The 27,892-nt window shown below is 39.6% G+C and overlaps 1 protein-coding gene across 1 annotated transcript in view; it reads right to left on the bottom strand.

Moving 5' to 3' along the window:
- The window catches only part of SETBP1 (SET binding protein 1), an 84,539-nt gene extending 68,609 nt beyond the window's left edge, over positions 1-15,930 (bottom strand). The window contains exons 1-2 of the mRNA XM_042831134.1: positions 15,922-15,930; positions 6,051-9,513 (exon numbers count right to left, since the gene is read on the bottom strand). Coding sequence (XP_042687068.1) covers positions 6,051-9,513; positions 15,922-15,930 — 3,472 coding nt within the window. The remainder of the gene's footprint in view (positions 1-6,050; positions 9,514-15,921) is intronic.
- Positions 15,931-27,892: the final 11,962 nt, after the last annotated feature.

The following is a 27,892-nucleotide window of genomic DNA, read 5'->3' as shown; positions in this document are numbered from 1 at the left end:
TTGGCTTTTCCAAGACTGGCAGAAGACTTAGTTGAAAACAGTAAGAAGGACATTTATCCTAAGGCACTTTTGGAGGCCACTTCAGTAGTCTCAGTTGTACATATAAGCTGTACATATATGTACAGTTGTACATATAAACATGCAGGGGCCCAAAATGATGCTTTTACGAACGCAATTGTATTTACAAATAATGGAATTTTGCAAAGATCTGATGCTGAGTTTTACCAGCCAGATGGCATAAATACCCTGCAACTGTACAGTGCCTGTCCCTCACCACATGGAGGGATTGTCTTCCCTGCTGTGTTCTGTGGTGAGGGACAGGCAGTTGTGGCTGCTTAAAGCTATGTAGGAGCATAAGGTATCAGAGGATACCATGCCAGAGCCAGAGCTGGGAAAAGAGAGCATGACTAATGCTCTATACATCCTGGCAAGTGAAGCTTATGTCCGGACCTTCTCCCATCCACTTCAAGTACTGCTACTTCTCCTGCATCACATTTGCTGGGCACCAGTTTGTACCTGACCTCAGCACAGCTCTCCACAACTGGAAACAGCTTTTACTCCCCTTTCCCAAACAGACTATGTTGTTTACTTTGTTTAGACATTTTCTGGAATCACATGAGAAGATTATACTACCTGAGGTGGGTCTCCAAAATCCAGTTCACACATCAGCCTACATGTGCATCTGTACACACATTGCTATGTGACACTCAGATCCCATTGAGACAAATGTTACTAAAGAAAGCAAGGTGACTTCAAATTGATAGAAGACAATTTTTTTTTCATTCACTTATTTGTCTCTTCTCCTCCCTTGTTCCAAGACCTAAATGCAAATCCATGAGTGTGTACAGAAGACCTAGTCAGTATACAGTCTATATTATAGGCATTCATATCACGTCTGTAAGATAATCAAATAAGAAAACTTTTACCAAATATGATATTGAGCCAGTGTTTCCACTATTCCTAAGTTGATATATTCACTAGAGAATAATGAATCAGTCCTGTAAATCTAGTGCCATAAAAATATTATTCATGCAAATAATATTTCAATGCATAATGAAATGCATTATTTCATTTGTTGAAATAATATTTCAACAAAGTTTGATTAATAAGGCTGTTGACTAATATTATTTCACTGGGTCTTCCAAATACATTCAGATGGAGAAGTAAGTTTACTCACTAATGCAGAGTAGTAAAACTTTGATTAAGTCTTCATGATAATGATCTAGAAGAACAGATACCGGTTCTTCGAAAACAACAAACAGCTCGTCACGGTGGCTTTGCCAATATTTCACCATGTTTGTTTTTGTTCATAGGAAGTCCTGTTCTAATTCACAATAACACATTTGAATTCTGGGAGAAAATGGCCAGAGCTTTATACCATGCTGTGTAGAAATGGCCCTTTCTAGCAGAAAACTGAGCCATAAAAGGGAGTTTTGTCAGAGAAAAAAATCTCATCTGGATAAACGCCACTCATCAGAAGAGCATGGTTACTTATATTTGTAATAACATTACACAAATCCTGTTCGTTTTCTTGATCATGACTTCTCCCTTGTCCCAGTTAACCTCCTGCTCTCCCCTTTGGAAGAACTAATCATCCAAAGTAAGGCTTTTTAACAGGAGCAAGGGCAATTTTAAGATAGTAAAAACATGTTTAAGCAAACACAGCATACAATCATGGATTTACTAAATGCATTTAACATACATGTATGTGTGCACCATTGCTCTTCTCATCAAAGTGTACTTGCTGTGCAATGCCCACACCAACTATAACTGGTGAAGGAGGTGAAACTTCTTCAGAGTTAATCAGCACCATACATAATAATTGCTAAAGAAATGTCAAATTTGAGTAAATTGAGCTCATAGCACTGTTGGACCTTGGGGATGGAATGGGTGGAGGTGACTAGGCAAGTTAAGCATCAGTTTGTAAAACATGTTTGCCATGCTAACTATCCAGCATTCAGAGACTTAGGATTGCTACCTTGCTAATAGCTACATATAATTAACTTCACATTCCTGTAAATTTGCTGTGCGTTGTGTCTGTGCTATATCTGATGAAATTCATGTACTTATTTGCTGATCTTTTAGTCATTATGTCTACTATGCAAGACAATCTTTCCTTGTATAATCATCAGCTTAAAAAAAAAAAAAAAAAGGCAGAAAAAGTCCGAGCTTAAAGTAGCAAAGACATCAATTAGACTCACTACAAAGAAATGAAGAAATATATTCCTATGCATAGGGGCTTTTGTCCTGTGCTTCACCATCAGCTACATCCCGACCTGTCATGATTGTAACTAGGAAATAATCAGACAGTTTGCATAGATAAAATGGCATATCTGTCTATTCAATCTTGAAAGTTAAACACGCCTTTCCTCTTTTTTCCAACTTATGGAAATCAAATAGAAGTAACTCTCTACTCTTTTCAAGGTTCAGTTTATGGCAGCAGGAACACAGGTCTCCTCCTCAGCACTATGTACGAAAATGAAGCAGGCTAATGTAACTAGGCAATGAGAAGTTTGCTATGAGGACCTCTTTTAAACAGCTCAGTTCTGTCTCCCCAGCCCATCTGTGTCATCAATCTGCGGCCTCTCCCTGGGACCCTCACCAGGAGCTTTAGCAGCAAATGCAGAATAGATGAAAAGATCAGCCATCCAGCTGTGCACAGTGCCTCAGGTCATGGAGTGCTGGAGGGACTCCAATATTTCGCAAATGCACGAGGTGCACCTCTGTCTGTGGAGTGTAGGAGGAGAGAGAAAACTGAGTCAGCGCTTAGTGCACACTCCTAAATAGTTAGGATGTGCCTTAGTGACAGTGGAGGCAATGCAGAATCTGAATCACCTTCTGCTAGATCCTTTCCTACTGAGCTGACCAGTGCCACGCGTCTCATCTTCTATATCAGCTAAGTAAGCAAGTAGGGTTCATTAAGGTATTATCAATTAGTCTTTTTAAATAATGCAGCAAGTTTGGGTTAGCACAAGGAATATTACATGTAATTTTAATTTCTGAAAAATGCAGCAGAAGAAACTGTTTGCAGGCAGAGGATGAGAAGAAAGATGGAGTAGTTATCTTGTTTTTACGAAGAGAATATCCGGAATAGTGATGGATAAACAGGCAGAGCATATATGAAACTGTCATATGCATTTGCAGAGCACTTTTGAACACAAGAGATATCAGGATGAGTAAAATAAGCTAGAATTTCCCCTTTACTGAATACCCAGTAGCAGCCCAGTGCAGATCACGGATGTTTGCGGCAGCCAAGGGAGTCAACACTCCTCCTGTGTGATCCTTCACCCTGGTAGAGATTTCCTGTTTCTCCAGAAAGAAAGTCTAACAACTTTTCTGATCTTTCTAAATTGTAAAGTTATATGTAAGCTTTAAGGTTATCTGGCAGGATTGTTTTCTGCTATATGACCTATGAGTAGCTAGGTGCTGTTCTAAACAAAATAACAATAAGAAAAACTACACTACAGTGGTACCTGCAACCAGGACACTGGGCTGAAGATAATTACAGTGCTTGAATGCTGAGGAGTACTAACTAGTTCTATCATCATTCTTATCACAGATATCTCAACAAAGTGTGGGTAGATTTTGCTCCATATTTCATCTCCAGCAACATACTATGAAGTTGCAAATGTCATTACTGAGCATGCCAAAATGCCCATGTAGTGAATATAACACTGAAATCATGATGCAAGTCTATTTTCAGCTTTCATCTGAATATTCAGGATGTCTCTTCTTATCTCTGTTATATATTATTTTTATATAGCAAAAGATGACAAATCCTGAATGGCAAGAACTATCAGGCAGAGGAGCTGCCTCCTGGGACAGAGCTGTATGCACTCATAGGATTTCCCCCCTACCCTCTCTTGTTTCACCTTTTTTTTTCTTTTTCTTTTTCTTTTTTTTTTTTTTTTTAAATGATTAGTCAATCAGTGCTTAGTCACCTCAGGGAAAAGCAAGGTGAATTAGGAGAAAGAATGCCAAGGTTATCATGGAAAAGTTTAATCCCTCCTCAGTGGGAACCAGTTAATAGCTACGGCTAGACTCAAATATGGACCTCTGTTGGGAATCCCAACGAAGGTCAAAGGCACAGAGGAAAATAAAGCTGCATTGAGATCTTAGACAGTCACAAGCTGACAGATGTTCCTAGGTTTTAATGAGCAGTCTTGGCTCCAGGTCTTTCTTGGAAGAGATACTTAGTTTTAGCATTTTTCCTTGCAAAGCAAGGTATGGCTCTAGTTAGCTGGCCTTGCTTAGCTAACTGCTGATGATTTTTCCATCTAAATAATAGCCTAACAATGAAGAAACCAGGTTATAATCTGTGACTTGATGGATTAGGTCATGGAGAATGATGCGCAGTTGTAATCATGAAAATTAAAAATAAATAAAAATATTTTTTTGTGTAAATGAGAAACAGTTTAAAAAGTTTAAGCAGCAAATTTTATGAAGATCCTATTGCAAGACCTCCATCTTATTCATTTTCATGGTCAAATAAACAGAAGGAAAATGTCAGGAAATGCATTTTTTTCTTAGCAAATCCGACTTCCAAATCAGCCTGGTAGGGATCACATCCCTACTTTGAAAACTCATTTGGGCTCACCAATGCTAATTGTTTCTTGTCATTTTTCTGTGCCTGAGTGAAATATATTAAACTGGAAAAACAGACTTAGCAGACATCTTCTGTTCAGAAGGCAGAGGCTAAAAATCCAACTATTATCAAACTGTGAAATTAATAGCTTCCAATAGACAATAGAAATAACTTCATAAAAAATTCCAAAGACTTTTGTTTGCTGAAACACAACTTCCTTTCTGCAATAGCTTACAAAATGCTTGCTGGAGAATGATTTTGTTCTTTGACAGGCATATAACAATTCTCATATAACGTGGGTTTGAATTCAGACTCTTCAACATTTTCATGTTTCTCATTTCTGGGTGTCACAACTGGTCTGATATTGTATGGTACAGCAAGTGGGGGAGTTTTCATGAGATAAGCTCCCATTTCAGACTGATTTTCATCATAACAGCCCAGATCTTTGACTCAGTAAAGGAAATGTCCTTAAATATGAGCAGTCTTTGGATCTCAATCAGATACAAGTCAATAAAAATCTGGAAAGGCTCACATTGGCAAGTTATACACATTCTCTTCTCTGCTCTCTGTTGATTCTCTTTTTTTGTTGTTGTTTGTTTGTTTTGTTTTTGAGGCTAAATTATGTTTCTTTGAAGCTCTTCTCTAGCACATCGGAATCTCTACTGCTGGTTTCACTAAAGTTCACCCTTTCTCCAACAAGTATGAAACCTACTTTGTGATAAATATATGGTGGTGCAGGAGCACTGAATTTGCTTTCAAGCTAAATTCAGCAAAACACCTGCTTCCGTCATCATGAAGTCTGCTCCCTATTGTAAAGTACAGTTCAGTCTTTCAGGCAAGACTTTACATCACACCTACCAACTAGAAGTGACAGATTCACACAATGATTGTAGCAAGGGTCTCTACATATTCACTGTAGCCTTCACCATCCTAGGTTCCTCTGGATCAGACACCATACCAGTAACAGAATACTGATCCACAAATTCCCATACATCTTTCTCAGCCCTTCAACAAATGAACTTTGTACGCTTTATAGGTGAGAGCAAAGTAACTCTATTCAGTGCTGTGGCTGTACTTCCAAAGGCTGGGCAACAACTATCACCTTAAGATATTAGATCCGAGTAAGAGAGTTGCCTGCTTTGCCAGCAGGTTTTGTAATTGCTGCTGCTGTAGAACATGATGGGGGGACTTTTGGCAGAAGTGCAACAAGCAAGAATAAATATGCAAGGTGAAAAGAAATATTCATAAATGCTGTCTAACAACCTAAATACTTGTGTAGGTCTCAAATTAACATGTGGCCAGCTTTCTTGTCAGTATCCCTAAAGTCTAGATGGAAAATGAGAATCAATTACAAACAGTCAGAGAAGTGAATGACTTGAATAAAATTATTGAAAAATTGCAAGTCCCTCTGTTCAGCATTAAAATTAAAGTGCAGTAAGATAAAATAAAATAAAGCAGAACTTACCAGAAGAAGCAGAAGAATCATAAGTACTTCTATCCTTCCTATTTATCCTGAAGGGCTGAATGTCCTTTTCTCTGTAAGTTCCAAACCCTTCGAAACTTCTTCTTTTATTCCCACTTCCATCATTATCCCGTTTCTCACTCGAGGAATTCATTTCACCAAACATGTCCAGGGACTCTGACCTTGCATTACTCTCAGTATTACCAGAGTATCTCTTTGTGCAAGAGTCAATGGGATCATTGCTTGAATCACTTTTATCTTTACTCTGTGTCCACTGCTGGGCATCAGAAAGTGATAAGGTAGACAGCGTATCCACTTCAAAGTTGCTCTTTGAGCCTTTGTGTCCAGTTTCACAATGCTGGTGCTTTTGCTTCTCCTTATGCTTGCTTTTCTCACTGAGCAAGGATAGATCTTTATCTGAGCCACTTAGCCTTTCATTGATAGAGTGACTGGAGAAGCCAGTGGACTTGCTAGCAAAGAGACCACTCAGATCTTCATGTGTCCCCACTATCCTCTCGTCCTTATGCTTGTGCTTATGTTTGTGTTTCCTTTTGTGAAGTCGGCTACTTGAAAGGCTTGTTCCTCCAACCTTTGGAGGAGCCAAAGAGGACTGCATGTCTCCAAGGCCCATTCCCACAGGTGTTTGTAGGTGCACTCCATGTTTTGCTTTATGCTTGGCAGTGGTGGACATCTTCATATGAGAGCTTGCATGGAATTGGGGTGGGGGCACGGTAGGTCTCATAAATGGGGAAGCCGCTCCGAGCGTGTGAGACAGGTACAAAGGAGCTGGATACTGACCATAGTAACCAAGATTCATCATAGGCATTGATGTGTAAGGCATTCCATAGGGTGCATAGTAACTCCCACTGGGAATAGGGTAACCGAACCCTTGTAAAAAAGGCACCTTTGTCATGGTGTCATTGGTTTTGGCAGGTCTACCACGCTTCTTCTTAGACTTCATGTCAGAGGTCCTGCGAAGATAGAGCAATGGGTCATACTGGATATATGGCACAGGGTAATAATGATCAAAATTAATCCTGAAGATGCTGGGATATGGATTTTCATGATAAAATGTGTAACTACGATGTGAAATCCTGAACACTTGAAATTTATTGATGAGTTCCTCAAGGTCTGCCAGAAACTGGAGATCATCTCTGTTTTGCAAGCTTTTCCTTTTCCTCTTGTGCTTTGGCTTTTTCATGCTCTCGTGAGAGAGAAAGTTATCCACAATGAGATGTTTCTGCCGGTGACCATGCCTGTTTTTTGTGCTGGTGTCAGATGGGATAGCCTCTGGATTGTCCAGGGTGCAGAAATCAAAGGAGTATCTCCGGCGGGATTCTGAGCTTTTCTCAGCCTGGTCAGAAGTACTGTTGTTGTCTGTACCTATCCCACTGTCGCTCGGAATGGTTTCCTCACTGTGAGACTCACTCACTGGTGACAGCGTAACTTCTTTTAGAGAACCTATTTCACAGAGGTGGGAAGGTGAATTAGCCATTAACCTGGGTGGAGACAGCTTCCAAGTTCCACTGTGCATTCCTTTCTGGGTTTTTGTAGGAAGAGCACTGATAGGTTGAAGATTTGGCATAGTTTTTAACTCTGAAAAATTTGTTTCAGTGCTTGCAGGGCTAAGGTTGCCATTAGTCCCTGCTAACTGTGTTGAAAGCGGATGAATAGCTGCTGGTGACGATGCCACAAGTGACTGCAGGTTGGAAGGCACTGCTGGGTTTTCTGGCTGGCTGGAAACAGGCCTTGAGTGCTTCATGGCTGTCTTAGGTTCTTCTGGTTGAGGCTGCAGTTCTGCTCTTGGCTTCCTCCCCCGTTTTTTACCAATGTAGATAGTCCCTCTCTTGCTGACATTGATCTGCTTCCCTAGTCTGGCATCAATGGTTGTTGGCCCAGCACTAGATGGTGGCTGGATTTTTGCTTTCAGAGCTATGCTGCTGGAGCAGGAGGACAAAATCTGATTGAGAATATTCTTTCTCTTAAGGGTCTTCATCTTATTAATGGTCTTGATAGTCTTCTTATCCAAGACCCCAAGCTTTCCAACCTTTTTGTGAAACTTAAGATCACCGATGGACTTGTCCTCTCCTGGGACCATCTGAGCCAACTTGGCCAGATTCCGTCTCCTCTTTCTTTTCTTTGTTCCTGGAAATTCACGATTGATTGGACTAACTGGGCTAGTGGATGTTCCCTCATGAATGGTTTCAACAGTAAGCAAAGGCTGTTTCTTTGGTCGTCCTCTTTTTTTCTTGACAGGTGTGATCACAGTAAGACTGTCTGTATTGGTATACAGAGGGCTGGATGGCGTGATGGGATAGGCTGAAGGAGGTTCCACCATCATCTTCTCAGATGCGGTCATGGAGGTCTCCCGAAGGATAGATTTAGGTTTGCTGCAGGTCCATCGCCGTTTAGCTGTGAGTTTGGGGTGCTGGACCTCACACAGTTTGTTAGCTGTGGGGAGATCAGTGGATAGGAGAGTAGATGTCACAGCTACAGATTTTCTGAGTCTGGTGGCACTGTTGGGGGAAGCTCTGTCAATAAGCACACTGCTGTCAATAGCTGCTAAGGGAGACTCATTTTCAATCACTTTCCCTGGCTTTGTGACTCGAATATCTTTTTTACTCCCTTCTGACTGAGAAATAGTCCTGTTTGCTACTTCACTGCTCATAGCAAGCCCAGAAGGCAGACTTTTCTCTTGGATAGCTTTCTCCATTGAAGATTTCGTAGACTGCCTTTTTTTCCTTTTGTGGCTGGATGTATCTGTTGTTGGAGACTTTATTGGGATAGTAATTCGTACATGGCTAGTGTCATTTTCACAGCTGCTAGCAGAAGTGGGATTCTGTTTTGATGGTGACGCATCTAACACACTGTCCATCGAATAAGATTCTTTTTTTCCTTCCATGCTGTCATGGCATTTGCTGTCAAATGCTTTCTGAGCGCTCTTCATCCACTCAATGTCAGCAGTTTGGATGGTTTGACATATCAAGTCCTTTTTGCTGGACTTCTTCTTTGTACTCCCAGCAGACTGATCAGGAGCTTCCAGCTGCACGCCTCCGTCTTGATCACCAATAGGCAACAGCCCGTTGCTCTCGGAGGCACCGCTTGGCTGAGCAGTCACACCAGTGTTGGGTGATGAGACTGCACTGCAAACGGCAAGCTCTTTGCTGCTGACAGACAGCTGCCCCCACGTGCTGCTGGCACATGACTTCTTTGCTTGGGATTTACTGAAGGAAACTCCTGGCTCTGGAGGAGTGACCTTGGTGGCACTAACAGCTTCTCGACTGGGTTCTGCATTGATGAAGCAACTTTGAGAAGTGGATCCAGTATTGGAGCTTGCTGACCAGTCAAGATGGTGCTGGTTGCTACTTTTCTGCTGGTGCTTTGATTTTAAGGTATCACTGGTGAAGTCTTGTTGGAGGCCTGGATCATAGTGCAGGGTAGAATGTTTCTGTGGCCTGTCATAAACCTGGAAGGTAAGAAAAGAAAAAAAAAAAATCAGGGAAAAAGTCAGTTTATCAGTCCAGTCACAACCACTGGCTGCAGCTCTTTAGTTGCATAGTGAATGACGACTGCTCTAAGCCAAAGTCCTCATAACAGTTAGGAGCCTTTATAAAGTGTCCTTATATTTCAGTCAAGTTTGCATTCAGATTCATGCATTGTAAACAAGTTTTGTGTGTTTTCCCACTCTAAAAACAATGGAAATATTTTCTATAAATGCTAAATTGCAGAGGAAACATCTTTTATTGATTTTTAATTTAAAACATGAGTAAAATATTCCCTTCCAATGAATGAATGGTGAAACTTAGCCTCTCGGTGAGAATGCTTTTCCTTAAAAATAATCCCTAGCAAACTCAATGCTCAAAATTAAATCCACTAATGTAAACAACATGAATATAGAATTATCTAGGAAGCTACAACAAACAAGAGGAAAACTCATGAGTTCATCTCCCCACAAAGCCAAAATCCTCAAAGATCTACTTGTCTAAATTGCCATGTAGAAGTCATCACCACAAAATCAATGGTTAAAAATGATAAGCATAGTATCCAGTGTGTGAGGTACACTTGCCAAGTTCAAGATTTGCATTATTCTCTTTATATTTTAATAATCTGATATTTGCATTGTTGGGAAGTGACATCTTCAATACACTTTTTAATCTGACAGCAAGCCTTCAAACTGCAGGGGTAACAGAAAGAACAGAATTATACCAAAGTCTTCTTCAGAGCAAAATAAAGGCTACTTTATTCTTGGCAGGCCTTCTTCATTTAGAGAAAATTATATTTCTTTACAGCTATAACTTTTTCAAAACTCTTTTAAGTGTAAAAAACAATGAAACATACATTTTATTTTCTCTCACTGACCTCCTCTAGCCATTTGTTTTCTCTGGTCACATTCAGATGTTATGTTTTGTAAAGCTCTGGACCAAACCGTGCAACTGATTTTGAGCATCTAGTAAACAAGCAAACAACTGTTCCCAACAAACTGTAACAACACCGTTCTGAATACCAAATAAATGATGAGAGACTTAAAATAAATGCGTAACTAAGGAAAGAACAATAGAAAACAACTGCTAAGTGTCTCATGTTTCTGCAAACATGCTGTTACAATTAAGTTTCTATCAGCAGCATTACATTAGATCCCTGCTTGGGTTGTTTGCCACAGAGATTTTGGGGTCAGCACAAAATGTTTCTGAGCTCCTTGAGGCCTAGTCTTCCGGGAAATTAGGTGTCCTCAAATTTTGATAAATTTCAGAGGGGATTTGTAAGGTGCTAAACACCCCAAGTCCACAATATGTTATTTAGTGACCAGCAAACATGCAACTTATAGGCAAAGTAATGTTGAGGTATCCTTAGTATTCACATGAAAAAGGACATGTGGCCTTTCTGGAATAGGCAGTAACGACGAAGTTGTTCTGGTCCATTGTTTGCAGAGTAATAGGGGACTCTTAAATCCTGTGGATAGTTCAGCTGTTGTACATATGGACCAGCTACGCTCAGGGAAAGCAGAGATTTCCAGGAATTGTGGAGTGAGAAAATGAAAGTATGCAGCTGCGGTGGTGCTGCAGATGTCACGGGCGAGTGACACACTTTTCTTTCTTTTTTTTCAGCCTGAGAAAAGAGCCGAAAGCATAAATAGGCCTCGGGGAAGAAATCGGCTCCTCCTCTCAGCAGCCTCCCACGCTCCAGCCGCACTGCAGCCTAGGGGCACGCAGCTCCCACAGCACAACACCAATGTCCTCCTTGGGTAAAATACAAGGGAAAACACAGCCCACCTGTTTCCATGTCCCCAGAATGAAGTTGAGTATGTTTTCATGCCTCACATAGAACATACTCTTCCAGCGTACAATTTTTTATTCAGAAAAAAAGCCTGGAAATAGTAGGTTGAGGTCTCTCCCGGCCCCTGGTGCTGTGCCAAGGTAGAGATCTCAGCTCTATGGCTGCTGTCAAAGCAACTCCTGCCCCTCACATTATTTCCAAAATGCTGAACTGCAAAACTAAGCAACAGGAACAATTTCATTCGGAAAAAGAGAAGGTGACTATAGCAAGAAGAAAACATCACAAGCTAGCAACACCCTGGTGTCTCTAAGCACACTGCACACACACAGGAATCTCTGGTTTAAAAGAAGCAATAATCTCTATATTTAAAGCCATTAATAAGGGCTCAGCATTGAGAGGCCAGCTGTATATCAGAGATGAATGCTGACTTATCAGTTGAATCCTCCAGTCTCATTTCCTTGTTCCACACACTATAAAATGGTGATGCAACTACCAACATATCCCTAATGATAGCCTTGTCATTACTGCAGTACCACAGGCCACCACAACATTAATCTTACAGTTCATGAGAAAGATATCCCTCTGTCATCAAAGGTGCCAACGCTTGAGGCATTTTACCACATAGATAAATATTCCAGTTTTAACAGGGCCTCAAAAACCCGTCGACAGGATTGGAGAACTTCATTTCTGAAATGGGATGTCAAACTATATATCTGCTGTAGCAAATAGCAGTCCACAGGGTCTCTTCATGGTATCCTTCCAGCATAACGTTTACAGTTTGCTCTCTCCTGCCAGACATGTCCATGTCATCCCAAAATAATTCTCGTGGAGGAAAGACCAAAGTAACGAGAGAGCATGCAGCTGCAGTAGGTTGGATTTCATAGGCTATATCAAATACATGGGGACTGTCTTCTTAAAAGCAACAGTAAACTGGTTAAAAGTAATGCAGCAAAATCTATTTCTTTTTATGGTGTATTTTTCTGTACTGCTTTCTGATCCCATTGGTCCTAACTGTTAGGCTTCACCTTGCCTTTCTGGGTGAGCACAATCCTAAGAAACAAACAAGAGATATCATAATATATCTAACATCTGGGATAAACTACTGGAGGATATTGGGTCTGTTGGGGGGGAGCGGAGCAAAGGGGGGCTTGGTAAGAGTAAACGAGGCTCTTCACAAGCCTATATCTTGCTACCTTACACAGAAATTCATTATTTTATTTGTCAGTGAGCATGTAATATACTGGAGATCTATAGCAGGGGTCATTTGACTCAAAAAGTGTTCCTATGGCAACACAGCTTGAGACCAGTACCAAGAACAGTGGGCTTTTTCCTGAAGAGTGAAATGATTAACTTTTGTTTACTTTTTGGTAAAATTTTTCCTAAAAATACTTCAAACTTCAGCCCCTCTATTTGTAGTTCTCTCTTCCATTTAAAGAGATTTTCTTTAGCAACTAATTATTCTGGACCAGGACCCTACTCTTTCATCTGATAGAAAAGTAGAAACATATTTTAACCCATGTAATTTTATCACTAACCTTGGTCAATATTTCTCTTGAGTCAGTTTACAAGAAAGCCTTAGTGGGTTATAACCCCACCTTTCCTTTAAAAAGTAAAAATAATATTTTCTGCTTTTTAATTGCAAGGAAGTTTGAGCAACACAATCCACTATGCACTAAAACTTACACTAAAAAAAGTGACTTATGAATCCTCTTACCATTAGTGAAATGGTTTTAGCGTCAAGCTCATGACTTTCAGTCCTCACATCAGGTAGCTTTATGTAGACTTACAAGCAGGATACATCTTGTTTGCAACTGAAGAGAATTGCACAGAGAGCAGAGATGGCAGTGTGTGCTTTCACATGCCTTGCCAGACCTGTGTATCCCTGCACCTACTGATGTACTTATCTTGATAATTTTATTCAGGCATGCAGGCCTCAACCATTAAAAAGGAAAGACATGTTATAGCCACCTTCCTAATGAATAGTGCCTTACTCTACAAAGAGTACCCAGTGGCTGAATCCGTCCCTCTTGGACTCTTACTTTAACTACTAGATGTATCACTCTACCTCCACATCCCCTCTGAGCTTCTCTCGAAATTTACATACTACTTCCAGTCCCAAAGCAGAAAGCAGGAAAAGATTCCAGTAACCAAATCAATAAATTAATGTGAACATGAGAAAAAAAAAAATCCAAACTAATCTATAGGGGAAAAAAAATAATAATAATAATAATAAAAAAAATAATAAACACTTAGATATAACTTGAAACAAATCTAGTAGCTTACAGGGTGTGGTAACTTTTTGCTCCAAAAGGAAAAAGGAAAAAAATTCTAGAGGTATATATTCCTGACATACAGCTTGTCAGGAATCTGGCTTGCAAATCAAAGTTAATACTACTACGCCCCCTCTTTAAATCATTTGCAGATCCATCTGTGTAATGGCTCCTCAAGTGTAATTCCCTATTAAGAGGCTTTATATGGAGAGATAAGCAGCTGGTTCCCATGTCACTAATTGCTGTCTGCTGTGATTTTAAAACATCTGCACTATTGTGCTCTTCATTTTCATATTCTAATCACCCTGAAACTTGAAAAAGGTACATCATTGATTGTTTCTGTGGGTTAATTAGTACACAGTCTCCTTGTAGAGACAATTTAAAGGCAGTCAGAACCTCAATCAGCAAGTTTGTTTTAAAAATTAATAACATTGGGAGTGTCTGTGGGGATTGGCATCCACAGTGACACATCAGAGTATGCTCTGGGGGCATACCGTCCTTTGTTTTCTTCTTCACAGGCTGAAAATAAAATAAAATAAAATAAAAATGAGGAAAGGCTTTCCTAAACAAATAATATCACTTAGAGACTTTGGAAGTGTTTGCCTTTTCTCAGGGCCACTCCTGCCTCTCCAGCAAGCAAGAATCTCAGAAAAGCATTGTTCAATTCCTCTGTGTGGTCTAGGAACCTGAAAGATATTTTTCGTAGCAATTCTGGCAATGAGGAGCTGACATCTCATTGGAAATCAATGGGGTGACTGTTTTAATTTATGCAAGAGTTTGGTCTGTTGGCCACCTGGGCTGGTTGATGCTGAGTCATAAGATTGCTTCCAAGCCACGCAGAGAAGTATATTAGCTCAGGCACAGCATTCTGCTAAGGAAGCTGTTTTGCATGTAGACCGGACCTTCCTTGCACCTAGCCTGGTTTGAGAAAAGGCAAGGCTGCATTCATTCCTAATTCCGTTTTGAAAAAATTAAAGACGAGGTTGATAATGTTTCTAAACTATTCCGAAAACAGCTCTTTGATGAGGCAAAAGGTCAGCCTGAGATTTCTTAGGACTGAATGAAAATATCTGGCTGCAGTAATGATAAGATGGAAATGCAATGTGCACCTGCCTTCTAAAAACAACAGATGTGGCTTTGGTCCTTCACAAGGAGTTCCAAAAAATGGGAGAAACTCCAGATAATTCGTTCCTCTTGAAAAGCTTTCTCTTCAGTTTCTGCATCCTAGACATGCATGAAAATAAGTTGCTGGAAAATAAAACCCTTTGAGAGGAAGAAAAAGTCTGAGATATCCTGCTCCAGCACATGAATAAATAATCCTAGCTCAGATCATACTTTTGCTCAAAACTGAAACTGAGCATTTCCTCTCATTTCCCAGTGGGGCAACTGAAAACAGCTCACTTGAAGCTTATAATCAGAACTAAAGGTTGGAGACAGTTCACATCTTTTGGTGAGTGCTCCGAGCCTTCCAGAGCCAGCTTTACTCTGTAAATAAAAGATGCTAGGTAGAGGAGATTCAAGGTCTAGAGAAACTTGGTTCTGGTCTGATGACTTACGGGTTTAGCAGTAATTGTGGCCAATTTATATCAGGATTGTTTGATTGAATAAGGTCAGTTTGTAATAGCAAGTGTCTGAAAGGGCTCAGGAAGTCTTGTATATCCTTAGTAACTGTAATCATGGAGGAGAGATCACAAATTGGAATGTGACACTTGATAGAAAGGAAAACAGCAGTAACATCTTGTGAGAAACTCCACTAAAGCTAGTTCAAAACTGATACAAGGGCTTTAATTCCAATTAAAATATGGATAGAAAACATGTCATCAGGCATTAATATGAAATTCACGATTATTGTCCTAAAGAAGGAGAATTTTCCAGGGCAGTGTATGAAATTCAACAATTCCAGAGTTCACTCCTTCCTTAAAATCCTCAATCTTCAATAGCACAAAGCCCAAACACCACCACACTCACACAACTAAGGATCATTAATTAGATATCGAAAGAGAGGCAGGAGTTAACACGAAACTGCAGGGGGACTACTTGAGAGCAAGACACAGCATGGGCTAAGAGTGGGTTAATTAAAAGCAAAGCATCAACTGTTTGTGTCCATTCGCTGAACATAAACATAGCAGACTGTGGTGCAGTGCTGTGCACATCAAGAAGAGCTCCACTGAAGGTGCTGGGAGTCCCTGCAGATTTGCACTGCCGTTGTTATACACCTCTGTTTTCCCTGAGATATTTGTGTAATCATATCAATACAGAAAAGGTGAAATTCCATGGGAAAGTTGGTGTTGTTATTTGCTGCTGCAGCATAAGCAGCTTGTTGTTCTTACCATGGGCATGGTCAAGATAACTAAGTAAAAATATTGATAAAACAAAAGCTTTTGCATTGCAAACCTTTTGAGAATATTAACTAAAGTCCTTATTTTACAGAAACGGTAAAGCAATACACAGAGATTACTGAATGGTCTAAAGATGCTCACAAGATTGCAAATAATATAGTTTTTCGTGCCTTCCAACTAAGGCATCCTGATTTGCTTTATAACTATCAGATTCTAAGTTATTCCAAATTAATTTTGGTACTGCTTTAAACGATGATTTGCATGCTACTTCAGTGTTCAGCTGCATTCCAAACACTTTCAATTTCCAAACACAGTAATTGAGGATTTTATTTGGGTAAACTGCAACAGATTGTGAGTTTATAAAGGTTAAATTTGGAACTAGGATCTGATCCATTCCTTACTTGCAGAATAAGGTCATCTCTACATATACTCTTTTTTTTTTATCAAACATTTATCAACCCTATTCTTTTCAGGGCTACACATTAAACACCGAGTCTGGGAAAACCCTAAACAATGGGATTTTTCTGTCATTTCCAACAAAGCCCATCACCACTGACATAACAATGCAGTTGAAGTATCATGTTTAAGCATAACATGTTTTGCTGCCTAACTTTAGGCAGCTAGTAGAGAACAAATACCACCTAAGGTGGACTATAACAGAACTAACGCAGTTTTGGTGAGACAGCCCTAGTTCGATCCTTGCTTGACCTTTAGCCAGTGCATAGAGTTCTAAGTGAGTGTTTCAATTGGGCATTACACCCAAGAAGCAGGGGTTTGCAGAGGAAAATGTCTTGCTAAACTTCTTGTTTTTTTTTTTTTTTTTTTTTTTTTTGTCCAAAAGCTGGGTTAATGAACCATCACTGACACAAATACTTTAATATTGATGTATGAAATGTATTTCCATCCCTTCAGTAGTGCTATAGTCCTATGGAGCTGGTGTGCAAGTAAAAAAATTGCATGTCTAACTTTATGTTTTATGCTTTTCCTCCTTCCTCTGTAACTTTTGCATTTGAGGGCAAAATCAAATGGCAGAAGGGTCCCAGGATGGATGGAGTTCTATTGGCTTTATAGAAATGCTAGCAGTAAGTATTTATCTCTGAAACGTCTGTGGTGTTGTCCGAAACATTAATGCTTCAGCATGTCTCAGATTACTAAATTGGAAATAAGGATGTGATCAGCTGTGTACTCTAAGTTTCTGCCGTAATTTTTAAAAGCCTGCAGTGCTTAATTTGCATTGAAAGATTTCATTTATTATAGGAATTGTAGCTTTATCCTGAATGCATTAATTTTTTTCCAAGGGGTGGGGGAATTATAAATGGCTTTTCCATTGAGGCCAATGCTTGTTTCCACTAGAGTTAAATAATTTGAGTATAAATTGAGTCCTTGAATGTCAAGGAGATGCTGAATTCACCTGAAAACAGGCATTTAGAAAAGCTCATAAAAGCTGTGAGCTCCAGTCAGTTAGCTCATCATTCTTTTAGCATGCACTTCATTTAGCAGTTACTGACCGCCAGATTAATTCTTTCAAAGCATCCTGATTGCAGCTAAGGTCTAGCATGAAGTATTGCATATGCTACAGCATTAAACAAAGTCCAGAAATCTGCCAGAACATCAATTTGGTGTATCTGGGTTAAATTTCATGAAAATTCACAAAGGGGTTTAAATATACTGAAGAAAAGGAAAGTTTTTCCACTTCTCTGCATCAAGGGGCGAGTCCTGCCCTACCAATTCACCCTGAAAACATGAAACTGATCCGCAACAAGATGTGGGTGGTTCATTCCTGTTGGAAAATCTGCCTGGAGAAGTCATACATGATAAATTTCTAGCTCCACTTGTTATGAACTCAAAACCACATTCTCTGTAGAACCAGCAGATGATGTGGGATGTATACCATGTTCTTGACTCTCTCAAAAAGCTGGTCTCCATCTCCTGAGTGGGATTTTCCTTGGTTTTCATTAGTAAAATAATTATCTTGTGATGAAAGAGATTAGGAACACACTCATCTAGCCTCAAACTCTCATGCTGTCATTCCTAACAATTCAAGTAAGCATGCAGTGAAACCTACCCCATATGCAAAAACCACAGGACAACTATCATTTCAGTTTCGTCCTCTCACTTTATATGTACTCTGTGCCCATTTTTTCAAAGATGCTTTGGATGAAATGTAATCCTTTTCTCCATATTGCTCATACCAACAGCAAGTGCATGACACTGTTTCTGGGGAACTTTGCTGTGGAGGCTGAAGACATCAGAAGTGTGACAGCAGATTGTTTCTAGTCTAAAGATGACACCCTCTCCCTCTCCATAATCATCACTTTTAGTATTCCACCACGTGAGTGCACTTACACACCTAAGCAGTTGTGTTTGAAGAAAAACACCAAGCAATTCACAGGCACATCTAAGGTATAAGTGCATTCTATGAGGATGCCAACTTCCACCTGCACGTCCTCTTACAAGAATATAAAAGCAGCAGTTTTGGTGACATTATTGTCACAGACTGCCCTGGCTAATCCTCCTGGACTAATTTTATCATTATTCGTATGTTGTTCCCCACAGCCATCTCTTCTGCCTAGATGCTTTTGCTAATTCCCTCACTGCACCCAGAGCAAAGGCTTTTCCATCAGCGGAAATGTGACCAAACTAGCAATAAAGTTTTGGAGCAACAAAGAAATAGTAATGGTGACGTCAGTTATTTCAGCAGCAGAGATAGTCAGGGTGATGATGAGTGCTATCACATTTGGGGGCCATTTCTGTGCTTTTTCTGAATGACACGTGTCTCTCTTTTGATGTTCATTCCTTGTGCCTCCTCCCCCTCCTCCCTCCCCAGCTATCACAGAATCGCCTTTACTAATAAACCTCCAGTTCGAATAGCAGGTTTTATTTAGTGTGCTATAAAAACAGTCATTTGTCAGATCATAAAAGGGGCTCAACTGGACTGCATCATTTTGCTGAAGTGAGTTTTCTGGTGCAGTGATACTCTCTTCTAAATGCCACAGTCTCCACTACCAGTATTTATGTGCCAAAATAAAATGCAATTTTCTGTATTTTATTAAGTGTGAATCTCCAATGGAAATCAATTAGAGAGCTCAGCCCAAGATTTAATTGTCCCTTGATTTTATATTTTCAAGACTTTCTTAGCCATTTTCACAACACACTTTTATTAAGGTACAGCAGAAATACTTTAAGGCCATGACCAAGTTTAGGTTTGTTTTCCACAGAAATAAAACAGCAGCATGGGCTGGAATAAAAGAGAGAACAAGGTACAGCGGTTTAAAAGAAGGCTTGGAAGGCATATCAAGCATTACTTTGTAATTAAATGGCCTTCTAGGTTTCTTTGGCATCTCACCTAAGAAATTTGGGATAAAATTCATCTCATTGAATCCCCATTCTTTCACCAATTTGAATTAAACAGGTAGAAAATCTCTTAGTATGAATTCAGGTCTGGGATTAGTATCCAAAACAGCAAAGTTTGTAGCTCTCCTGCTCAGGATTTGCTTATCGATGCAGATGATCTAGTCTGTAGAAAATCTTCAGTTGTTGGACTTTCAAAAAAAATTCAGAGATCTCTCTGTATGACCTCTCTTATGAGCGGAACCATTGGGACTACATACAGAAATAGTACAGCATGGCCAGCACATCAGAGTATTGCTCTTTTGATTGCCCGTGTTCTACTAAATCACCTAAATACATTTCTTCACTCTACACATGTTGATGAAGCAGAACCATTCCCAGTGCAGTTATTACTTCCTCTTAAGTGCTAGCTGTGTGCTTGAGTTGAGTAACTCCGTAAAAACGCTGACACAAAGTTACAGTCCACTATCCCCTACCCTGACTCAAAGGGTATATCAGGGAAAGACAGTACAGTGGAAGTGATATATATACAGGGGAAGACACAACTCAGACATCAACATGTACTTGTCTATTTCTAAGGGAGCAAAGTTAGATCTAATTATACATCTTATTTTTTTTCCTCCCACAGTACAGCTTATCTGAGGGATCAGCATCTGTAGAGATGGTAGAAGGTAAGTTTTTCAAAGAGGTGCTGGAGGAGAGAGGGAAATGAGCTAAGGCACTGGTCAGGGTGGTGTTGCAAGCATTTGAGGTACAACAAAGCGACTTCAAATGGGGACAACAGCGTCACAGCAGGTCCTTCAGCTTAGCAGATAGATACAGGGTTTGAAGTAGAAGCTAACAGCAGTAAGACAGAAACATGGCCCACATATTTAATAGGAAATATAAATAACCATGAGAACAGCTTATCATGGCAATGGATTGTCGATTACTGGAAGATTCTTGTAAATCTAGGCTGGGTGTTTTTTCAAACAGATATGCATTAGTGCATGACAAATATTGGACAGGAATACATCTAGGCAAATCCCCTGGTATGAGTCATGCAGGAGGTTTGACTAAGTGATCACAATGGCTCTTTCTAGCCTTAAAAATCTGTGGCCATATATCCTCTCTATATCCTCAAGTGTTTTGTCCAACCAAGTGTTAAGCAATTCCAGCAATGTGTCTTCAAGCCCTTCCTCTGGGAGGCTATATCCCAGTGTAATAAATCTCACTGCTCAGAGCCTCTACTTTCTTCCCCTGGAATCATTTCTATCCCTCGACACACCTCAATTCTGGATTCATCCCAGCAATTCTTCCTCATCCTTGGCACCAAAAAGAATATTTCACATTTTTTAACAAGTCATTTCACTTGCCATATTCCTTGCTGTTGTAAAGCAGCTTGTCCCAGTGGTACAGCTGAGTTTATTTACTAGGAAGGACCTTTAGATCCTTACAAGCCCAGTGAGATGCAGTTCTCCCCAGAGTGAAGACGAGCACATGCAAAGAAAACATTCATGTCAGTGCATTCAGGAAACCAATGTATAGAGGAAGTTGTTGTGATTCCTGTAACAATTCCTCTGCGCTGGCTAAGTGCGCACACACATGGACTTTCAAGAGGTGAATAAATGTAAAGTATTCCTCCATACTGACCCTGTCCACACAAAATAGGATTTACTTAGATTTGGCCCTTCCAAATGAGGCACAAAGTCTGATATCCAATCTGGATCTAAATCCCACATACATCTGTGGAAGTGCACAAAATAAAAACATCCTGGATCTGAACACATGAGGAACATTGGGGTCATTTTTAGGCACTGGCTGCCATTTTTTTCCTAAAAAAAACCTGTTTTTTCTTTTCTAAATACAGAAGAACATATTAATTTGGTTTACATTTCTCTGCTTCTGTGTTCTCTGAAGAACAGGAGCCCAGATGCAAAACCTCTGAAATGTTGGAAGTGTCTGTCTGTATCCAAAGTCATGTTTAGTGTTCAGTAATGTTTTTGAGGATTGTGGGGGGACAATAAGCAACAAAATCTAAATCTCAAACCACTGAATTTTAAGTTACTATTTATTTTTTTCTCTCTATTTTTGACTAGGCAATGCAATTACTCTTGCACATTCTTTCTTCAAGGATTTCTCTCAAATATACATGCATATTTATTTTCTGCAAGCAGACAGAAAAACATTCCGAAATCAGCACAGATTCATCACTCACCCTGCACACGACCTTATCAGCAATTGTGATGGGTGGCCCCTGTGGAATACTATGGAAAGGGCAGAGCTAGAAAATGTGTACTTTAAAGTGCTGGAGACTTCAGTTCAGTGCACACTGCTGCTACAGACTGTTCAGCTTGTTATGGATATCTGAGAATTTCAGATTTCCCTGACTGGCGGTTGTAAGACTTACAACAGTAATTTTTAAGTTACGTTTTTTCCTCTTGGAGTAGGTTAGGTACTACTGAGGGTACCAGATACCTACATATATAACATCTACAATGAAGAAAAGAAGAAAAACAGAGCTTCTTTGAGTTTTCCAGATCTTCCCTTTCCCACACATAACATATGCTGGATTTACTGCTACTGATCAAGTGAATGTTTCAAGAGAAGCAGCGGTGTGCACAAAGAGTACACTTTGTTAAATGATTATTATTAAAAAAATTGACCTAACAAAAGTTCATTACACGTATTTTTCATCATGGCCTTCAGAATGATATCCATCGCATCATTCACATGGAGCAAAAAGCTTTTAAACGATCTAAATTTTATCAACAGTGAATCCCCAAAAAAATAATGGAAGAAGGAGTCATTATTCAGAAATACTGAGGTACAGCAATTTACCCAGTTTCTTCCCATATTTTTCTGCCAGTGCTAGCAGAAGAAACTGGGCTTCCTGACGTTCACTTTTTCAAGTGCCCATGGAGGTTCCCAAGACCAAGGTCCCAAGTTCAGATTGCCAAGGCTCTTTGCAATCTAGATTAACGTGACTTCAAATAAATAAATGAGTTGTCATTCAGACAATGATAATAAGACACACCTTCCACTACAAGCACGAAACAAAGAATGATCTGTAAATTGAAACAGTAAGAAAAAAAGGCAAGTAGGAATTCCACCAATGTTTCCTGTATGAAGTGCATGTCTTCTCTGGTTTATATGTAAATGGATGGGGAAAAAACAATAAATATTGAAACTATATTTAAAAATGCCCTTGCATGGCAAATACGGTCTGCATGTATTTATACTTTTTTATAGGTTATCACCAAAATCATACCCCTCTGGCAGAAGCTGAAGAGCGAACATACAGATGCTTTGCTGTATGAGACTGTGTGTAAGTGTGGGAGGGAAAATAAAAGGGCTCCAAGCTGGCTGAAATGATGACTTTCCATCAGAAGTGACCATCAGTGTCAAAGCCACAACTGCAAAAACTGTTTTGCAAAAGCAGAGTAAATGTGATACTGTGCTTTAGAGCAGCAAGAAGGCTTTCACAGAATGCCAGTGGCGATTTGGATATGTCTCAGATGTAGAAGGCTAGCATTTCTGTATTGCAAACACTACACGAGTGATACTTTTTAAATTCCTTATCTTTGTGGTGTTATTAAAATGGACTATTCATGCATCTGTGATCACAACGCATATGTAAAGCTCTACCTGCCCAACTGTGTGCATTTATCTGTGCACGTGTGTACATTTTGCTAGATGTTTAATTTTAAAGTTGGACTTTTTTTTTTTTCTCAAGGAAAGAAAGCCCAGTCTGTGGGGAAGATCCCCACTCATCCATCTTTGATGTAATTACACCAGGAAAAGCTATAAAGTCTATACACTTTTCATCAGCAAAAGACATGGTCGCAGGCAAGAAGCGACCTCATGTTTCTGCTCCTCAAACTCCCAGCAACCCACAGCAACTTAAATTAGAACATGTGCAATGTAATTAGGTTTCCTTCCCTTGCAGACTTGTTGTACTCCTCCAGTTTGTGAAGGAGGGGACACTTGAGGCTACATCTCAGCAGGGCTGGCTGCTGCTCGCTAGGGTTTTTCTTAGAGAAAAATAGGAAAAGTTTGTGATTGAAGAAAAGCTTTTGCACTTTCAGCTCTTGTCCTCCAGAAACTGGGTTTCTAGTTAGGAATAATAATAAAAAAAAAAATGTACATCATAGAGTTGAAGATAAAATAAGAAATTCAGGTCAGGATCCAAACCCAAGTACTCCTCAGGACTGAGCTGCTTTCTGCTAGTGCTATAGCTTGGACCAGCCTTGTCTGATATAAGATCAGGTTTGAAATAACACTCATGAATATACTGCATGAATTGGCTCTCCAGTTTGATGCATCACGTCAGTCAGAGCAGGAAACTAAGGTCATAGTTTTGGCCACCCAACCTTTACTAGCACCTGGTTGAGGAGCCCAAGTTTCTCATGTTATCAGTAAGACCTCCAGAGAGGAAATCAGAGCAGCTAAATCATTCTACTGACTATATAAAGCATCTGAACAAATAATTCAGGCTCTGGAATTAGTTATCAGAAGGGAGGCATTATGAGTATAGCCCCAATTACATTGGTGTCCAATAATACACTTTTAACTACCACTTTCCTACCACTCCAGACCAGAGCTGAGCCATGCCTTGACAAAAGAATTTCTCAAAACATTTCTCAACAAGACAACTGTTTGGAAGCTTAAATTGTTTCTGGCAATACTTTCAAGATTTCCACCTATCATTATTATTTCTTGTTGAGATCCATGCACTTCTTTGAAAACATGTTTTGAATACAGTAAACTGTGAACCTTTGGGGGATGTTTGATGCCATCACTCCTGCCTGAAGCACAGAATTTTTCATTTTCTTCATAAAAGCTCTACCATTACAAAGTCTTAATTAAAATTGTTCTTCAATGAAAGACTTCTCTTTCCTTTTTGAGGTAAACCATAGAAGAGAAAACATATGGTCTTGGATATACCACAGTCTTGTTCCAGGCAAATAAAGATTTGGAAAGCAAAGAACAAACTTACACGTGCAATTCAAATTTAAACCCAGCCATTTTCAAAGTTAACAGAGGTTAACATTTCCTTGCACCCTCTCTCTCTGCAAATGCTACATGATACAAATGGACATCTGGATACAGAGAAAATCTGTTACCAGGATTCAAGTAAGTCGCATCTTGGATGTTTGCACTTCTAGCTTCGTATTCAAACATTAGTTCAGTTTTGAGGTTAGTTAATCAGTAAAATCTTGAGTTACGTATATTCTGTTAGCTGCATATTAGAGCTACTGGCCACAAGAAAAATGCAACTAGGCTGTCTGCCTGCTACTTATGGAGCAGCATCTCCTGCTTTAGGCATTCTTTTGTCCTGCTCTTTCTATAGATTATTTCCCACAAGAGCGTGTCTGATTCATTCTTGGTGCTTCCAGAGACACTTAATTCCATTGCCTGCTTTTGAGCAGTATTGCTTTGCCCTCTCAACAGAATGTGGGCAACTGCTGTGAGATTAGCAAGGCTTTGCTTTGGTTCCACGTGGCCTGAAGTAGGCATACCTTACTCTGTCTGTCTTTTGATTCTTGGGCTCTGTTCACCAGGCCTTATGGTTCAGCAGAGAAAAAAGCACAAAAACTTATCATTACAAAAAATACAAAAAGAGGACACTGTCTGACCTCTGACTTCTGACCACACTGATCATGAACCAGGCCTTGGCTTCTACTTACGGTGTTTTTTGGAGAGCACAATTCCAGATGTGTTGCTGCTGAAGTGAAGGTATCTACTTTATTTCCTCAAAGGACCACAAGACAAAAAACAGCAGTTTAGGAAGAAAAGGAAACAAAACAAAACAAAACAAAACAAAACAAAAAACAAAAAACAAAAAACAAAAAACAAAAAAAAAAAAAAGCCACCAAAAATATTAGAGTATGAAACCAACTTTTGACTATCGTGGAGCAGCACTTCATTTGAAAAACACTCATCTTAATGAAAAACTCTTTCCAAGAAAATATGAAGAATGGTTCATCCAGTGACTCTGACATCTGATCTCTATGTCCTGATTTAACTGAGACATCTTTCTCTTCTGGTAAGTGGTTTTGCCAGCATTCCTGACCAGTACATGACCTACAAGTTTTAACCAACATGTGCTATGTCTACTCATTTATTGGGTAAAAACCTAGAGCTACAGCAGCAGTGTTCTTTGTTGACAAACTGAAGCTAAAATTTCTCCCTTCCAAACAATATGCCTGATGGGAATCCAGTAAAGCTTGATTTTTTCAGGTGAACAAGGCTTAATGCAAGAGTTAGGAAAGGTGTCTACGAGGCATCAAAGCAGCTCAAAGCCCCCTCTAAAGCACACAAGAGAGGTCGTAGGTTCCTGTTTAAATTATCTGCCCACGCTACAGGAACACAGGCAGCAAACAAAGCCAGGCTGATGTCTAGCAATTTGGTCTCAGAACCCGCCATGATTTGGGAAAAATAACTACAAAGCTATGGCATAACTCAAATGAAAACATGAAGGTTACTAGGGATACGAGCAGACTCATGGAGTAATTAAATAACCAACAGACACACACCACCACACACAGCCCTCATTTACTCAAATTCCTGACAGTTGTTTATTGAGAAGTAGGTGTTGATGGTTCACTTGTCTTGGATGGATTTCTTCTGAAGTAAACACCGTGCTTTCAACATGCCTAATCCTTTTCCTTGTAGAAAAACAAAACAAAACAAAACAAAACAAAACAAAACACGCAGACACTGTATACAGAATGGGCATCATTACTGCAGTGTGCTGGAGAGACAGGACTCCATGTATGGAAAAGATTGAGCTGCAAGAGTGTTTTGGAAAATGAAGAGTTATTTCGCAACAGGACATGATATTTCCCTTGGAGAAGACTTGCTTAGATTCTGCAGATTACTTTGTAGATAGAAAAGGGACAAAGTCTGATTGCGATGTTCTCTCTGATAAAGTCAAATTTCTCTTGATCTAGAAATATTTTATTCCCAGAAGTACTACACTGAATGTTTAAGCATCTACCCTCTTTTAAGATAATCTTTATATTCAAACGCAGGTGTAATTGACAATGCAATAGTCTCTGCTGAAAACAGATCTCAGTGAAAACCAAAATACTGAGCAAACCTCCCCTTCTTAGTCATGACACTGCACTAGCAGCAGCTTAAGAGATGGCTGCTTTTTACAACACAAATAGGATGAAAGGGATGAAATGAAAAGAAATGCAGGCTTAATGTTTGAACCTGCTGACAGTAAGATGCATTAAGTTATAGGGCAGCCTGCAGATACAACAGTAAACCCATTTTTTGAACACATAGGACTAGACGAAATCATAGGGAATGGAAAAAAGCACAGATTACAGAGAACAATTTTGCAAGAATAGGAAGTAAGACATTTAGTTGATCTGTCTACATCTTTTCCATCATTCCTCTTCATATTTCCAGACTAACCCAAGAGTTTCTGCTGTTTGCAAAATTTAATTGTGCATAATAGAAACTAGGCTACTCTGATACACACCTGATGAAAGTGCCTTCCAGGATGGTCTCTGACAGTCAAGAGAGTCAAAATAAGGATATGGATAGTTGAGCAAGGATGGATTTCAGTAATCACATCAAGCTGCTGGATTAGCACTTTGATGTGCATTGAGTCTCTAACAGAGATACAGATCACACTCTTGACTTTCCTTGCATTAGAAATCTAGGCACGTTAACCTAAGGCATGGCCTATGTTTGTGTTATCAAAGCCTGCAGAATGAATCAATCCTGAAAGGCATGAGACTTGTTAGCAGTGCTCCAGACTCCAGTGATTCTTTTCTCCTTTTTCTTTTCAGGTACTTTGAAAACAGCTACTATTCATGCAATCATTTTCAGGTGGCACGCATTAGCAAACCCATTTGAAAATACATCTTCTGAAGATATAATTTAAACCTTACAGCTAATAAAAAATATATATTTTTTCTATTTCTAGGACAACAGTATTTGTAAAGAGATATGAAAGTTATGCAAAATTGAATCTCTGCACTGAGGAAAGTCTGTTTGCACTGATTTCCACACCAGAAATACCAGAAATAAATTAAAAGATTTGACCAAGGACACGTAGTCAAGGTCTCCCTAATACACATAGACTGGATTAGAAATCCAGATCTTCACTTCCATGATTTTTTGTAGTCACAACAGTCCATTATTTGCACTGTAATTATCTGGGCATACAAACAGGAGTTGACATTCCATGTTGTTCCAAAAACATGCGAAAAAAATCTGCCCAGAATCATTAAGTTCAAATAATAAAGGCAGAGCAGAGAAAATGAAAGATGAAGAAGCAGAGGAAAGAGGCCAACACGTCACTCAACACAAAAGCCACAACCTGTGACTTCCAAACTGGGTCTGAAAACATTTTGCCAGGATAGAGTTAGATTCACCATACTCCCTGACTTACCAGTCAAAGCATTCAGGCAACTAATCCATCTCACACACACATTTAAGCAGGCCTTACACACTTGCTGTGTGCATTCTCAAGGGGACCTTTAAATGCTGTTTTGTACACAGTGCAGCGTGTCCTTTCAGTGGTGTGAAATAAAAAGGTGAGTGCCATGCCGAAAGTTCCAAATCCAGAAAAAAACAGCTCAGGATGCATAAATAATTAAACAGGGTGCAT

This window comes from Centrocercus urophasianus, unplaced genomic scaffold, assembly GCF_019232065.1.
Source record: "Centrocercus urophasianus isolate 14NV4802_14NV808 unplaced genomic scaffold, USGS_Curo_1.0 seq_35, whole genome shotgun sequence".
NCBI classification, from domain to species: domain Eukaryota; kingdom Metazoa; phylum Chordata; class Aves; order Galliformes; family Phasianidae; genus Centrocercus; species Centrocercus urophasianus.
This window is presented reverse-complemented; position numbering and strand designations above follow the sequence as displayed.